The 18,588-nt window shown below is 34.8% G+C and overlaps 1 protein-coding gene and 1 pseudogene across 1 annotated transcript in view; one reads left to right on the forward strand and one right to left on the reverse strand.

The window, feature by feature from the left end:
• FUT9 (fucosyltransferase 9) overlaps positions 1-13,566 on the forward strand; it is an 89,143-nt gene extending 75,577 nt beyond the window's left edge. The window contains exon 2 of the mRNA XM_029945262.1: positions 12,479-13,566. Within this exon, the coding sequence (XP_029801122.1) occupies positions 12,479-13,566 (1,088 nt within the window). The remainder of the gene's footprint in view (positions 1-12,478) is intronic.
• On the reverse strand, positions 10,576-11,250 carry LOC115296781 (annotated as a pseudogene).
• Positions 13,567-18,588: the final 5,022 nt, after the last annotated feature.

An 18,588-nucleotide genomic window follows, 5' to 3' on the forward strand; every position in this document is an offset into this window, starting at 1 on the left:
AAGGACTTTTTAGAATGAGTTGCTGGACCTCACCTTCTTCTGATTTCTTATATCTGGGGTCAGGTGGGAGAATCGCACTTCTTACAGGATCCCAGGGGATGCCGATGCTGTTGCCGCAGGTCTGGGGGCCACACTTTCAGAAGCACTGATCTACTGCATTGTGAATAAAGTGAGTGCCAGATGTATCACTGAAAAGTGATGTCAGCAGTCTACATAGGAGGTGATAGATTTTGGACCTAAGGAATTAGAAACAAGTCAACTAATCTAAGGAATAATTAGAAACCACATCATTGGTACTGGGTAGGGTATAGATTTAAAAGACAAGGAGATGTAAGGAAAAATCTACTGGGTTAGTCACTCTACTGTATCATCTGGAAGGAAAAGAAGTCTCATCTTCAGAGTTGGGAATGTATAGTAATATATCAGCCCAAAATGAGAGTTTGGGATTTTTTTTAAGGCTCACTTGACTGGCTGTTTTGGGCTGAAATCTGACAATAATCATAGAAAGCACTGGTGCTGTTAGCCAAATTATGAAAGACCATTGGCCTCAAAGAATGCCAGAAAGCATGTTCTGGGAAAATGCCAGCAAACACCCCTGGCCTTTCTATGGTATCCCCTCTGGGAAGGTAGCACGTGAGCCAAGTGACAACTTGGGCTTAGTGTCAGATCTGATTGCTTTAGATGCAGCTAAAGCAGGTAAATAGAGCTTCTCAGATAAATAAAGACAGCGACTGAGAACTAGTGATTAAAATTAGAAAGAGAAGAGAGCAGATGAAAGATAAAACTAAAAAACTTAATCCCTGAATTGGAAAGAAATTTCAAAGAAAATGAATGTAAAAACCACTCAAGATGAAGAAGTTTGCAATGTTGGAAAAATGGCAGTTGCCAGCTTGCACATTAAGGAAACGAATGTGTGAAACAGAAATGAAAGGGGGGCAAAAAAGAGAGACATTTTTGAGCATTTTAGAGTAATATCCCTAAAGATGAAACCACTGCAGAAATAACTCAGAAAATCCTAGTATGTGCTAGAGTGCATTCTAAGAAATATTCAGGAAAAGCATTGGGACCAAAAAAAAACTGGCATATTTTGGTGGTAGTTTTTCCAGTGTTTGAAGGAAATAAACGAGGCTCACCCATAGAAATACCAAAGATAATATCCAAAGGTCTTTGAAAAAGGTTCACAAAAACAAATTTGATAGCATTCCAGAGACCAACCTGTGTCTTCTTGCCAAAAAGTAAATGGCATCTCTCCCAAAGACAGAAGGCATTTGGCTCAGGATCTAATGGGGGAAATTGTGGGAACTCAGAGCAGAAATGCCCATGAGAAAGGTTCATTGGAATATGAAGTGTCAAGGGAATCTTTGAAAGTGAAGTGATGAATATATAAAGTTTTACGGTGCTTCGAGGCAGAATATAATCTGGCATGTAGTATAGAAAGTATGAGGCATATTTTTATTCTTGTAAGGGATCTTAGCCTTAGGAAGAAATAAAGCAAAACAAAACAATAACGAAAACAACTCCCCAAAATAAAACTGTGCAGTTCAGTGTAGTATCCAGAAGACTTTTGCAGAGTCCCATATGAATATCAGGACACTAAACTCCATAATGATTATGTGAGGAACAAATTATTTTTTGAGCCTGACCAAACAGGTCAGTAATAGCCCAGTCAAATAGAACCTACCACCAAATACCTTAATTCTGGGTGGGATCTATGGCTTAAAGTAAAGTGAAGAGAGATGTTTGATGTTTTAAGAAGTTATATATATATTTTTTAATCTGAATAATTATGGACATATTTTGAAAGATTCAAGTTATATACTTCATGTCCTGTAGAAATTTAAAAAAGAGGAGGGGAGACAATTAGGCTTTTGTTTGCTTGCTTGCTTGCTTGCTTGGTTAGGATTTGTTTTGTTGTGGTTGTTTGAATTTGTTTCAAGCACTAAAAACAATTATAAGAAACATACACAAATTGGAAATTACTGCAAGTTTATGGAGTTCCCTCTTAGGGCTAAAGGAATACCTGAAGAGAGAAGCCCAGGAAGGCAGGATCCCAAGCAGCAACTTGAAGGCAAGTAGTAGACTTTACATAATTGTTTTGTAAGGGAACCCCACTGTGATTAATCAGCCCCAACATACTCCCCTCCTGACCCTTCCTCTCAAGTTTCAAAGTCCCAGAGAGAGAATTTGGATGATCTAGATCCTCTCCTTCACATTGGCTAGGATAGGGGGAAATATCACCCCTGTAGTCCCAAAGATTGCACACGGGGGAGAGGAGAGGTAATATCCCAATAGGAAATAGGGCCATTTTATCAGAAGAAGTGAGGCGATCCAGGCAGAGAAAAATATGTAAACAGGAAAATAACTCTGGCTATACACAGCTTCTCAAATCATGCTAAGAGGGTCTCACGAAAAAATTTTAAAAGAGCAGTAATTATTTTCATTTTTATTCTTATATATCTGCTATAGGATCCTTTAATTATAATATACTTAAAGAGTAACCTTTTGTAAAAAGGGTGATTCCATGAACCAGTGAAGGCCCTGGTTTATTCATTGAAATTTTTATGTGATATATTTATCCAGACATTATTAATTATGAGTTATATTTTGAACTTAGAGGAGATTCTGTGTGTGTGTGTGTGTGTGTGTGTGTGTGTGTGTGTGTGGTTAGAAATGGTAATAATTTGGAGCACCTGGGTAGCTCAGTAAATTGGGCATCAGACTCCTGATTTCAGCTCAGATCATGATCTCACAATTTGTAAGAGTGAGCCCCACACCTAACAGCAGGAGCCTGCTTGGGATTCTTTCTCGCCCTCTCTTTCATAATAAATAAATAAACTTAAAAAAGAGAAAATAAAAGAAGTGGTAATAATTTACATAGAAATAAGAAGGGATCTATGATTCCAAAGGAATTTCAGCTATGCTAAGAGCTCTGATTCTTGACTATAACAGAGAGTAATAATATAATAGCAAACACTTACACAGTGCTTTCTCTGGTCCAGACATTATCAGAAGCACTTTACAAATTTTATTTTATTTAACAGGGAAGAAGTCACAATGAGTGACAGTCAATTTTTTTTTCTTTAACTATTTCTAACTTATACACTTAATTTGTCAGTGATTCATTTCTTACCTTTGGGGCTGGTCTGGCTTGATCTGAAGATCCTTAAGTGGATCCAAAGTTCTGTTCCTTTACACATTTTTACTGTGTCAGGAATCATTTAATTGTGCACCACACAAAAAATAGGGAATCAGAACACCACACAGTGATTGTCAAACGTATTGACTCAAGAGCTCCTAAGGGCGTGAGGGAAAATCTCTTCCAACCCCACATGCCTGCTAGTGTGAGCCAGAGAGGTGGGTTGAAGAATTAGGGGGTGGCTGCGATCTAGGAATAAATCCCAGTGATAAATGACAAACCCAATTGTACTGTTCTGTCTTTTACTTATTTTAGGCAGGTATTGAATCCTATTTTAAATATACCCTTGTTTCTTTCCATTTAAAATAAGGATTCAAAACACACACAGACAAAAAAAAAAAGAATTACTATTTCTTAAAGAATACTCCTGTTCTCTTTGGTTTCACATTTCTCTCCCAGTATCTTGAAGTATATTTATGATTTGAGAATCAAACTTGAACTTTCCTATTCCAAGCTCTTTTCCATTCTTTATCACTCAGTGGAGCATTCCTACAGTGTGAATAAAGGTAGTTTCATGATGGAAAACAGAATCGTGTGCACACCAAGTCCCATAAAGTTGTACTTTTGTCAAGGATTGTGTTAATTTTTAATTACAATGCCTTTAAATTATATTCTTCTGTGGTACTGGAGACTATTAAAAATAATGCAAAAGCTTTAATTACACAATTTATTTTTAGAATTTGCTTAATGCTACAAATTCAATGCTATCTCAGGTGAGAGCAAAAGTAACACCGCTATGGGTGCTTTAAAAATAGATTGTATTGATTAGTGGTTCAAGACGTGTTGGGTAATCCAGATGAATTTTAGTTATGAGGAGTAGGTGAAAAGGTTCCTGTCAGGGAGACGTCAATTTGGCTCCAAGAGGCAAACTTTTCTGACAGTTTCTGTACAAAGCCCGGGTCACTAAATAACTGCCCCTACTGTTCAGTAATTGACCCAACAGCAGCAGATTGCTGAGAGGAGAGGTGTACAGAGAGTTAACAAGAAGAACCTCAATACAAAACATCCAGGAAGCAGAACACTGAAAGGCACACAGTGAAAGGAACACTGTTTCTGCCTAGTGACCAAGTTTTTTTCTCATTTGGTCAAAAGAGTCATAGAATTAAAGATACTAGATAAATGCCAACTTGGACATGTAATGAAGAGAAGCAAAACTGGGAGATTTTGCTCACTTAATGGTAGAAGTACCTGTATGTAACTATAATGGTAGTTATTCTTTAAAGATTTACTTGTTAAATGCACAAAGAAAGCTACTACATATATATTTCGTCAGTCACACGTGGTTCATTTTTATCTAGTTACCAAGAATTTTACCTTGCACATGATAAGGACTCAGCAATCTACCGATTCGTTCATATAACATATATAGCACTTATTAAGCCCCTACTGTATTCTGTTGTTGAGAACACAGCAGTGAATGAAGAAACAAAGCCCTTCATAGAGTTTACATTCTGGTATAGTCAAGATAATTAGATTCTCTGGCTGCAACCTGCAGAATCAGTGAACATAAAATGTAGTGATCATGACCCCAACAGGAACCAGATGGCCTGGGTTTGTTTGACAGTGTGCTCTCCCACATATGACCCTGAGCAAGTTTATTAATCATTAGAGGCCTCAGTTTCTTTATCGATAAAATGGGATTACAGTGAGTAAAACTGTGTGTATGTGTCAGGTTTCTTGCTACGGGAAATTGCTCTAAATTTAATGCATGGATAAGTACTCCTCAATTATAGAGTAAAAGATAAAGGTCAGAGAAATCAAAACAATGAAGTGCTAAATGCATCTCCTTTGATGTTTGTATTATTCAAAGAAGATGATGGAAGGCAAGAAAGAGCAGAACCCAGTGGTTAAGCTAGTTATTCATATCTCTGGCCCTCAGTTTTCTCATCTGTGAAGAAGTGACAAAAGACCTTCTTGCTAGAGGTTCTATGAAGATTAAAGGAAATGATGTGTGCAAAGTGTTTGGCACAAGGCCTAGCTAAGAGTGAGCATTTATTAACGGAGACCATTAAAGTTGTAACCTGATCATAATGAATTGACATCATTTATGCAGTTTTTGCCAATGCATTTCAATAAAAAAGGATTTAAGGAAACTTTCAATGAGAACTTTCTAAACATCGTTAAATATTGGTGCCATAGGAGAAAAAAACCTTAATTGCTGAGTCTTATCATGGATATTAGTATTACTCCATTAAAAAGGAGATCCTTCTTCCAGTAAGTTTTCCCAGTCTAGATTCCTGGATCTAGAAAGAATTCAAAGATTCTCTAAATATTTAAATTTATAAAATGGGATCAAATGTACATGAACCTACAAAAACCTATTCCTGAATTGTGACATAATATATTTTAATACTCTTTATTACAAAATGTTGTATTTTTATATCTGTGTTCATAAATGAAATGCTTTTTTAAGTTTTTATATTTTCTTTTGGTAATAAGGTAATAATTGGCTTTCTATAATGAGTTAAGTTTCTTTAGGTATTTTCCTGTTTTCTAGAATCTTTGTTAAATGATAGTAGTATTCTCTACTCATTGAACTGTTGATATCACTCCTACAAATCATCTAGACCTACTGTTTCTTTTCAGTTACCATTTATCAATTCCACTTTTCTAACTGCTATTTGTTTAATAAGAATTTCTTATTAAAATTGGCATTTTTCTCATTTTTCTATTTGTGTAGATATATAACCATTCATTTAATCAGTTTTTCAAATTCATAAGCATAAAATTACTCAACATAGTCACTTCTTATTTTTATGTTAAATCAAGAATAATTTTTTCTTTTTGATATTTAAATTGAATTTCCTAAAAAAATAAAATAAATTGAATTTATTATTTTCTTGATTATTCTTGCTTGAGGCTTATCTTAGTATTTTTTCCAGTTATTGAGTTATAATTGGCATATAACGTTGTATGAGATTAAGGTATACAACATGATAATTTGATATATATAGATATTGCAAAATGATTACTACAATAAGTTTACTTAACATTCATCACCTCACATAGTTACATGTGATGTTATTAATCATCTCAAATTTCTGCTCTTGATTTCAATTTCAATCTTTATCATAATTTTTTACTTCTTATTTATTTAGCTTTGGACCATTTTTCTTTTTCCACCTTATTCAGTTGACCAATTTATTTATTTCCCAAAAATGTGCCAACCTGGGAATTTCCTTTAAAGTACTGTTTTAAGTACATCCCACAAATTTTGACATGTGATATTCCTTTATGATTTCTCTTTAGCTCAAGCGTTAATTAATAGTTTCTGGGGGCACCCGGGTAGCTCATTCCATTTAGCATCTAACTCTTGATTTAGGTGCAGGTCATGTTCTCACAGTCCTGAAACTGAGCCCTGCATTGAGCTTTGTGCTGAGCTTGGAGCCTACTTGGGATTCTCTCTTGTGCCTTCTCTCTGCCCCTCCCCTATTCATGCTCTTTCCCTCAAAATAAACACTTATAAGTCAGTCAGAGAAAGACAGATGTTGTATGATTTCATTCATATGTGGAGTTTGAGAAACAATATATGAACACCAGGGAAAGGAAGGAAAAATAAGATAATACAGAGGGAGGCAAACCATAGGAGACTTTTAAATACAGAGAACAAACTGAGGGCTGCTGGAAGGGATGTTGGTAGGGGAATGGGTTAAATGAGTGATGAGTATTGAGGAGAGCACTTGTTGGGATGATTACCGGGTGTCATATGTAAGAGATGAATCACTGGGTTCTACTCCTGAAGCCATGACCACACTGTATGCTAACTAACTTGAGTTTAAATAATAATTTTAAAAAAGGATACAAACTTCCTGGGGATGTAAGGTATAACATGGTAACTAGAATAAATAATACTCTATCATATATTTGAAAGTTGCTAAGAGAGTAAGTAGAAATTAAAAGTTCTCAATACAAGAAAAAAGGTATATATATGTGGAATATATGTGGAGTTCATTTCATTATATGGTTGACCTTGAACAATGCAGGAGTTAGGGGTATTGAAAATCCACATATAATTTTTGACCTCCCAAAAGCTTAACTACTAATAGCCTATGGTTGACTGTAACCCTTACCAATAACATAAACAGTTTATTAACACATATTTTGTATGTCATATGTATCGTATACTGTATGATAATTTTTACAATAAAGTAAGTTAGAGGGAAAAAATATTATTAAGAAAATCACAAGGAAGAGAAAAATACACTTACATTACTGTACAAAATCTGCATATAAATGAACTTGTGCAGTTCAAACCCATGTGGTTTAAGGGTCAACTATATATTATTATACTGTACACCTGAGAATAATATAATGTTATGTGTTAATTATATCTCAAAAATGAAACCAAACAAAAAGCAAAACCCAAGTTTATGCTATTCATAAGAAATATACCTACAGCAACAAATTTTTAAATGACAAAAGTAATAAAAATAAATAAATAAACATTTAAGAAGAGTTTCTGGACAGAGTTAGTAGACACTTTTTTAATTTTCCTTTTGTTATTGACTAGACAGGACTAAAGCTAATGTTGAGGGTAAGTTTCAGTCTGTTCTAGGAGTGCTCCAGAATACAATATCCAGAATCTTTGGGTGCACAAAATAAAGCTTTACTACATAGCAAATGTCTTATGCTTTAAAAAAAAAGCCGTATAACAAAAAAATGTGATTTTTTAAATGTTCACATAAATTTAGGTAATTAAATAAGGAGAAATTTCTCTCTTTTTTCTGGAAAGAAACATCTAATTTTTCTTTTTTTCCCACAGAATTGATATTTATTCTTTCTATAAGAAAAATGGCTAATCAAACAAACTATAGTTTCTAACCAGTTTTTAGTTCTAATTAAACAAAAATAAAAAAACCACCAGCAAAAAAATCCCACACCCACAAAAGGCATAATAACCGAAGCAGACGTCAATACTTGTCAACGACTAGGGACAAGCAGTAAAATGTATTGTACTAAAGGAGAGGTTACCCTTAATGAACCCCAAATTTAGAGACATCATGTAGCATTCCCATGACTAAATGTAAGTAAATATGAATAAGTGAAGAGATGAATTTATTACTAAATATTTGAGTCTATTCTATTTAATTGGGAGTATACTGGAAGAACTCTAGTAAACGTGATGACAGACAAAGTGGCTCGAGACTGTAAAAAACAGCTTTTTACCAAAGTTAAATTTCAACTGACTTTACAATACATTTAGTCTGGGAACTTAGGATAGGGACTTAGGGTGATCTCACTGTACAGTCTGTGATTTTACTATGAAATATTTTAATTCAGGCATATCAGCTATAGTTTAGAGTGTCTGTAACATTTTTAAAAACCCAAAGATTGTTAATTTTGGAAACAACTTTTATGAAAGTAGAAATATTTTTAAAATTCTAACAATATGATGGTCATGGAGGAGGGCACTTGTGGGGAAGAGCACGGGGTGTTATATGGAAACCAATCTGACAATAAACTATTTAAAAAAAATCATAACAATATAGAAAGTCAGTGTAGATGTATTTTAAATGTGGAGAAAAAAAAATCATGGGATTTTAAACTATCAAATTCATTTCTTTCCTATGAACACAGTATGTATCTTTCTCCTTGAAACGATTTTGGAGCCAGTCATCACTGAAAAATAATATTATTCTCATCTCAGTTGAAAATTTAATGAATCAATTATATTATCTTAGCTAACAAGATAGTAAACTGCATTATGTCAGATATATAAAACTGATACAGAAATCATCTAAAAGCCTTGAAATATTGGAACTGAAGGCTTTCTGCATTTGTAAATTAATGACTTTTGTGTGAGAAAAACTAAGGTATTTTAAACACTATAACATCTTAAAGTTTATAACAAAATTCAAAAACTGCTAATACTAGGTTTTGTTTATTTATTTATTTGTTTATTTATTAATGTGATAAATATAATGTAATAAGAATATAATGTATAATATATTGTGAAATTGGCATACATAGACACCAAGTGTTCATCCCAACAAGTGCCCTCTTCAATGCCCATCACCCAGTACTAGATTTTAAAACTCACAAGTTAGGGGCACCTAGGTGGATCATTGATTAAGCATCTGACTTTGGCTTAAGTCATGAGTTCCTAAGTGATTTCGAGCCATGAGTTCGAGCCCCACATCAGCTCTGTGCTGACAGCCCAGAGCCTGGCGCCTGCTTCAGGTTCTGCGTTTCCCTCTCTCTCTGCTCCTACACCACTTGCACTCTCTCTCAAAAATAAATAAGCGTTAAAAACTAGGGAAAAAAACTCACAAGTTATAATAATGCAAAACAAATTTGTCATTTTGCTGATTTTCAATTTATACATGCAATATAAATTACAATTATGTTCAGCACTACAACACCATCCAAAAAAAAGTGATGCATAAAATATTTATGATAAATAAAATTATTGCATTTAATTTTCTTAAAAACCAAAGTAATCAAATCCCTTAATGTCATATTAAACAAACAATTCCAGTTCAAATTAGAAGAAATGTATGCCAATAGCAAGTTCTGACAACAAAAATTTAGAAATTAAAGCCCTCCAGTTTTTATTATTTAGGTCAGATAATCATGGAAACAAAAGAATACTTAAAATTATTTTCTTTAACATTACTCACAGTGGAAAAAAAGCATTACAGAGAGCAGTCTTCGTTGCTACCATAAAACAACACCCATTTATTTAAATTTTTTAATGTTTATTTATTTTTGAGAGAGACAGAGACAGAGACAGAGACAGAATCTGAAGCAGGCTCCAGGCTCTGAACTGTCAGCACAGAGCCCAAAGCAGGGCTCAAACTCATGAACTGCAAGATCATGACCTAAGCTGAAGTTAAACGCCTAATTGACTGAGCCACCCAGGCACCTGCACACCCATTTATTTAGCTAGAAACTTTAGCTAGAAGAGGTACTGCTGTATTCCATTTGTAATAATTTCTCTACAGAAACAATTGCCTTACACTTGGAGCATGTTGAAAAAACTATTGCCTCATGGGTCTTTTTCATTCCTTTGAGTCTCAAGCACTGAGAACTCAAGGTACTTTGAGAGAATCCTGGTATCCTAGATGGTCTGACGAATGCATTAAAATAAAGCAATGTGTGTGTAGTCTTTTTTTTAATTTTTAAGTGTTTTTATTTATTTTTGAGAGAGAGAGAGAGACAGAGTGTGAGCAGGGGAGGAACAGAGGAAGAGGGAGGCACAGAATCCGAAGCAGGTTCCAGGCTCTGAGCTGTCAGCACAGAGCCTGATCTGGGGCTCAAACCCACTGACCGTGAGATCATGACCTGAGCAGAAGCCGGACGCTTAACCGACTGAGCCACCCAGGGGCCCCATAATGTGTCTGTATTCTTGAAAAGACTCTTAAATGCCTTGAAATGTTGCTTGAGTTGTGGAGCTCATATTTCTCCTCCTGGCACTATGATATATGAAGAGCATTTGTTTTAAAGCTTCACACCATTTTTGTTTTGTTCTCTCTTCATCAGCCACTGTGCATCCTTTTCCATTTTCTTCTTTTCTCTGTCTGCTATCTTCTGCTGTTTCAGAACTTCTGCTTACCAGACTGCAGCTTCTTCTTCCCATGCATTGCTATTTTCCTGCCAAGTATGTAAGTCAACTAATTCAGGAGATTGATGAATTAAAGGCATCTATGTGTAGCTGCTAATCTATTCAGAAACCTGTGCTCCATTTGGGATGCCAATACTTAATGGTTCTCTCTTCTTAATAATGATTATTTATGAATTTTCCTTATAGTTTGTGTCATGTCCTTAAAATAACCAGGTTCCAGTCATTTCACAGTATTTTGTTGTGGCATCACATTCCCCTTCCTTCCTTCAATCTTTACACTTGTGGGTGCATCTTCATCCCAGGACGTCCACTCTTCAACATCCATCTGTTTCGGAACTGATGAATAACCAATTGCCATTGGCAAAGTTATTTGGTCTCTGCTTAATTTCCGGCCTCTGCCAGGTCTGCATATTAATCTCTTTAGGAAGAATACTGTTGCCAGGCAGATAAAAACTTTAAATAACTGAAACTGTGTGATAACCATGGTGAGAATCAAAGCCTGTCCCTCCCACTTCCCAGGAGAAGCTCCAAGCTGTCCTGGTACCGTGTGCGTGCACAAGGGCATATCTAATGTTTCTACACTAGTTTTAATCAAGATTTCAAAATATTTTAGTGAATCTGAAATTGAAAGGCTAAGTCATTTAGGTGAGTTTCAAAGGATCAGTAAGAATTTGATCAAAAGACAGTTTTGTACACATATCACATATTTTATCTTTTTGTTAATATTCTTAAGAATATGAATTGTCAAAGAGGAAAAACCTTGAAGATTCTAGTATTTTAAAAAATTTTTAAAGCTTTTAAAATTTAAAATTTTTAAATTTTAAAACTAAATCTTTTTTGTTTCAATCTGCTATAATTCACAAGATCAATGTTGTTTTCCATGAAATATATTTTGAGACTCCATTTATCTTTATCATACTAATATCATTTTAATGTTAAAAAAAACCTTATTTTAATCACTCAGGACCACATAAGTGAATATGTTTTATCTAATGCCATTAGAACGTTTTATTATAGCTACCTCGTAAATCTTGGGTGTACGAACAGATTACTAAAAGTAAACAGGAAAAATGGTAAGAAAAAATAAAAATTAAAAATTAAACAAGAAGTTTTAATTTATCAAATTTTTGTGTCAGTGTACTTAACTAAAAGACAAAATAAAACAAAGTAAAAAAGTAGATATCAAACCAAAAGTTCCTAGTTTTTACAGGATGACTATTCTGACTCACTCTTGAAAGTGAAGATAACTTATACCAAGAATTCCATCTGAACAACAAAGTTTTATAACAATCTCTAAAAGCACACTAGTGAATAAGCGATTATATTAACTAGGGAATGTTCACACATCTGATGTGGTTTCAAAGAATGAAGGATTTTTGTCATAGCTTTGGTGATGCCACTTTTGTGGATGCAAATAAAAATATAACAGGTGAGGATGGCATTGAAAAAATTGGTAACTCAGCTTGAAGATATGCTGGTACTCTATAACAGATTCTGATTCATTATTTATAGAGTTCAGAGGAAACCTTTTAAAACCAGTTCTTGACTTAATAAAAGCTCTTATTCTCTCAATGGTTTAATAACACTGAAAATGAAAAAGCCAATTGATTTTATGACTAAATGTATTTTGAGAGATACCACTTGTTGATCTCAAATTATGATTAACTTTTTGTCACAACCCCTACCGACCCCTCTATTTTTCTCCTTCTGTTCCACAGCAAAAATTATGACATCAGCATCCAAAGGAATTCTCCGCCCATTTTTAATCGTCTGCATTATCCTGGGCTGCTTCATGGCATGTCTGCTCATTTACATCAAGCCCACCAACAGCTGGATCTTCAGTCCAATGGAGTCAGCCAGCTCAGTGCTGAAAATGAAAAACTTCTTCTCCACCAAAACTGATTATTTTAATGAAACTACTATCCTGATTTGGGTGTGGCCATTTGGGCAGACCTTTGACCTTACATCTTGCCAAACAATGTTCAACATCCAAGGATGCCATCTTACCACAGACCGTTCCCTCTACAACAAATCTCATGCGGTTCTGATCCATCACCGAGACATCAGTTGGGATCTGACTAACTTACCTCAGCAGGCTAGGCCACCCTTCCAGAAATGGATTTGGATGAATTTGGAATCACCAACCCACACACCTCAAAAGAGTGGCATTGAGCACCTGTTCAACTTGACTCTGACTTATCGCCGTGACTCAGATATCCAAGTGCCTTATGGCTTCTTGACGGTGAGCACAAATCCCTTCGTGTTTGAAGTGCCAAGCAAAGAGAAGTTAGTGTGCTGGGTAGTAAGTAACTGGAACCCTGAGCATGCGAGGGTCAAGTATTACAATGAGCTGAGCAAAAGCATTGAAATCCATACATACGGGCAAGCATTTGGAGAGTATGTGACTGATAAAAATTTGATTCCTACCATATCTACCTGCAAATTTTATCTGTCTTTTGAAAACTCAATCCACAAAGATTACATCACAGAAAAGCTCTATAATGCTTTTCTGGCTGGCTCTGTCCCTGTGGTTCTGGGGCCGTCTAGGGAAAATTATGAGAATTATATTCCAGCAGATTCATTCATTCATGTGGAAGATTATAACTCTCCCAGTGAGCTTGCAAAGTATCTGAAAGAAGTTGACAAAAACAATAAGTTATACCTTAGTTACTTTAACTGGAGGAAGGATTTCACAGTAAATCTTCCACGATTTTGGGAATCACATGCATGCCTGGCTTGTGATCATGTGAAAAGGCATCAGGAATATAAATCTGTGGGTAATTTAGAGAAATGGTTTTGGAATTAAAGTTTTCCATCATTTGCACACTTGGAGAAATTATTTTGATGAGCTATCCTCCAAGTTTTGAGGATAAGAAGAGAGACAACATTCTGCTTTTGTGTCACACTTTATTTTTATCACTCTCTCTCGGGTAACATGTATATTTTGATGGAGATTTCTGAGAGCTCAGCATTAGCAATCACTCCCTTTGGTTTTTAATTATCCTGTATATACCTAATATTGTGCACTGAAAATTAATTTATTCTTTGCTACCATTTGTAAACGTTTTTCACATTTTGGTAGTTGTTTGTAATGTAAGTTTGTGATATGATTGTTGTTTCTACATTGGTCAACTGTTTAATCTATTTGGGAAATGAAGATGCACATCTTAAAATATGAAATACCTTCACTAAATATCATAATCTCTAGTTCCAAGTTTGCATAATGTAACAAAGGAAAAGCTTTTGTAGTTGAGTTCTAACCTCTTTGACTTCAAAGTGAACAAAGTGTATAACTATCTCTATTTGATCTACTTTTTACCTGTTTACCACATTTCTGTGAAGAAAGAAATATGCATATAGTGAATAAGAAAGAGGGTGAAGCAGAATTGTTTTATTCAGGAAGCTAGTAGACTTTTCATTTTTTTCTTATTAAGCCAACTTCCAAATGCAGCCACCTGTTCTCATGATCTTAAGTTAAATTACTCAAGTATTTCTACATATCCAATTTGAGGGGACTTTTAGAACCTGGGAAATAATCCTGACAACACTTAAGAATATCTAAGACAGTTCTTTTCCCTATCCTAACACTCATTAGTATAATAAAGCAAACAATTTCCCCAAATAACAAAGGAAAAGGATGTGTGTAGGTACAAATCATATTTACATACAGTACATTTATGTACAATTTTGGATAACATATCAACTTACCATATTTGTTCCCTAGCCCCAATATTTAAAAGTTTCTATTTGCCATACAGACACATAGACAAAACATTTTAGAGGTTTGTCTATCATTTAAAAGAACCTAAATAAAATTGTCATTAAGTTGTTAAATGTACTATGTTAAACATAATAAAGAGGGGATCTATAGAAAACACAATGCTAACATAGAGTAAGACCTCAGTGCATGTTTTCTGAATGAATCAATGAATACCATTGAAAGTCACAGGAAAATTTTTGTTTGTTTCAATGAAGTCACAGTTCTGCCTAGAAACATTAACCAGAGAGAATGTTTTATATTTTATTTTAGTAATTGTTCATATATAGCACATATGGCCATGGCCTGAGGGCTTTATAGAATCAAAATAAATTTGTCATTATACTAAGTTTTTGGAAAAATTTATCTCTTAGCCTGCAGCTGCTATACAGCATTTTTCCTGTATAAAATTCTCTGCTGTATATTAAGCAGAGAATATTAGTAGGTGAAAAAAGATGGAATGTTAAGGATTCTTCAAGGAAAGCATTTCCCAAAAGAATCTTTAATGACTCTTTTCGATTCAGGCCAAAAATCCAACAAAAGAATCGGAATGTTCTGATGACATCCATTTGGATCTAATTCCAATGGTCCGGTTACATCTTAACATTAGCAGTTGAACACAAATCTACAATCTTCTACATCAAAGGGAAGTCAGATAGAGACAAACTTCAGTTCAGTGAGTACTCCAGACTCCCTTGTGTAAGCAGGAGCTCTCTGGAGCACTAGAAGGATTGGAGCGGAGGAAGATTCTTGCATTAGATGGAGGACTGTTTGATCCTCAAGTTCCGTTTCTTTACCCATGTTGAACGGGCCTTTCCTGTCAGGCAACACCCTAAGCAGAGGTAGAGATAAGCAAGGTACTCTCTCTGCCCTATGGGAGCTTACCATTCAGTGCAGAGGTACATGAAAGCTTTCTTTGAGCCTATGTTTATGCACATACTACTTTCAATGGAGTTGATTTGAGTCACTGCTGATATGATGAAAATGAGATAGCACATTTCCCCAGTTTCTTCAGGATTTGACGTATTTCTGAGCAGCAAACTTTGTTTACTCATTTGATCCAAATTTGCTTCCCTCCATAATATCTCCTTACCACACTGCATCAAGAAATAGTGTGTATGTGCGGATGCCCTCTTACTTAAGAACAGATCTCCACCCACATTTACTTCATCATGTCACAAGAGTCTAGTTCACATATTTACACTTACTTTGTTACCTTTGAGGCCTGTAAAAAGCATAGGGATCTAAACAAGATGCTGGCTAACAAGTTTAGAAAGCATCTGCTTTCTTCAAAGGCAGAAAAGCATTCATTGTCATGACAACCCGTCTTTGCTGTGGTGGGTGCTCATGATTTCAAAGAACTGATAAACCTGATAGCATCGCCTCTCTTGTCAACTATGAATTTGGTCTCTTTTTTAGACTGTCTATAATCACCTGCTGATAATATGACCCAAGCCAAGGCAATAGCACCAAGTGACTAACTGGCACATCTGCATGTTGAAAACCCATTAACAAATCCCAGAAGTATAACTATTCTGAATTTGGAGTCCCAAAATGAATGAGTCAACTACCTGATCAGTTCTGGGGCCATTTCTCTGTAAATTTTAAGGCTAGATGGCATTATAGCAATGTTTACACACGAATTCCTTTATTCTGCTTCTGAGTTAACCAGGTCCAGAGATAATATTTATTAAAGAAACATGATCTCACACACACACACACACACACACACACACACACAGAGCTAATGACATGGCCAAGTTTGGAATGTAAGGGTGCCGTATCTTTTAATTCTATGTTCTTTTTCTTCAAATTCTCACCTAACATTAGAAGTATGTTGCAACTCCTAAAAATATGAATGCCTTACTGGTATAATTAAGGCATGTAGAATGGTACACTCTATGTGGAAGCACTTTGATTTTTGAAAACGTATACAGTAAATAAGACATCAAACTTGTTAGCCTTCTTTCTGTTTTAAATATTTTAAGAGTTGAGCTTGCGCAGAAGGAAATGGGCTTTCACCACATTTTAAGTGAAATGCAACTCTCAAGATGGTATATGGTTCTCAGGCACTTTTTAAATAAATCCTATGGATTGCAATTCTTTTAAAGGATATTTCATGATGAACGATAATGATTCAACAAAACTAGCTTGCTTTTGATTATAAAAACAATTATGCCCGGGGATAAACTGTGGATATAAAAAGGGACTAGACCATTTAAAAAGTTTTACTCCAAAATATCAAAAGTCTGTTACTTTCAATGGTCTGAATATTTAAGTGTTAATTATTATCAGCCTTGCTGGTAAGAATATATAAATATTCATTATTATAGGTCTTCTTAATAAGAATTCTTCATATCCAGCAGTATTATACTCTGAAAAAAGACATGACAGTCATATTTTATGACAGCCATAAATTTTATAATGTGAAATAGAAACTGGAAAAAATTATCTTAGTGGGAAACCAGTATCAGCTAAAATTTGTGCATTTACTATATATAAGTCCTGATAATCCTTGAATGTGCAGAAATGTTTTCTGTTGTGAGGACTTAAAAAGCTTAGAGCACTTGAAGTGTGAAGTGACAGAATATTTAGGAATTATCTGCTGAGACTTTACATTCTTGCCTCCAATTGGAGGTTAAATATGGAAAGAATGGGAAACTATACTATTAATATCTTTTTTGCCTGCCTGTTTTCAAACTCGATACAAGAGTTTTAAGGTAATCACCTAGAGAAAAACCTTTGCATGAGGTAATGTTACCAAAACAAGATTTGGGTCCTTACATTATGACTTTGTGCTTGACCGTATCTTTGAGTTCCCTTGAAATCTGATCTCATTTAGAGGAGCTTCTTAATGAATTAATTACATCCAAACTTTTAAATATGAAAACTTCAGAATCTAAATGATAAGCACCGTGCCTAAAACAGAGGAGACAAATATTTGTTCAGTGAACAAGGAAATTCCACTGGGGATCCTGCAGAATTTTTTTATGTGTGATAACAGTTCCAGGTTATTGATACCAGTTAGAGGTTGTATATTATAGTTATTTCATCGTCAGTTTACTGCTTGGATGCAAAGGAAGGTTTCATGTCCTTCTAATCTTATTGCAGTCTAGCACCCCAAAAGAAGTAACATGTCAAGAAAGACTTAAAAGGTTTGGAAACATGTTAACATCATATTCAAATGTTGATGCATTTGTCTCTAATAGGAATGACACCTAGTATTTGAGGAGAATGTAAATGCAAGCACTGTGAAGGGCATGGATTTATTACCAAACTATGCACGGAGAGAAATCCAGTTTCTTTCCTCCCTAACTGCCCTCCTTTGTATTGCAGACATCTGTCAATTAAGATGATCTTTTTTTTCTGGATGTCTCTCACCTTAAGATTTTGTAGCATTTTGCAAATAGGTAAGTTCAACTACTATCCAAAGTGTTCTCCCTCTCAGTAATTCATATTGAATGCATCCATATTCATAAACATTATATAGAGCAGGTAACAGAACAAAAATGAGAGAGTGCCTGCTAAACCAGAAATGAGAATGCTAGGCTGGGTTATAGGTTCAACAAACTATAATTTCGAGAAAGCCACCTAACTTCTCTGGACCTTGTTGTTTGCAAAGTTCCTTCTGGCACTATTACTCTCTCATCTAAGATCTAAACTGATATATGCACATGATTGCAAATGAAATGCCAATGACCATATAATTTTCTGGAGGTAATGTTTCAAATGGATTTCCCTCTTATTTCTCTGAATAGACATTTAAAGTATAAAATTGATTATCTAAACTAACATATGGAAAAAAACTAATCTAGTGCTTGGAGTAGAGCAAGTGCTCAATTAACTAAACTTCTTCCTTTAACTAACTTCCCCTTCATTCTCTACCTCATCTTTTGCAATTCATATACTCACTACTCACTAAGACCTAAATTGCCTATAGGAAACCAACCATATAATGAGCACTATTTTAAAAATATTATAGATTTTCCTATATCACCCATATTCTTATTACAATAATCTAAAACTTCTATCAATGCAAAAATTTCAGGGAGGCAATGGAAGGCACATTGC

This window comes from Suricata suricatta, chromosome 7 (assembly GCF_006229205.1).
Source record: "Suricata suricatta isolate VVHF042 chromosome 7, meerkat_22Aug2017_6uvM2_HiC, whole genome shotgun sequence".
NCBI lineage: Eukaryota > Metazoa > Chordata > Mammalia > Carnivora > Herpestidae > Suricata > Suricata suricatta.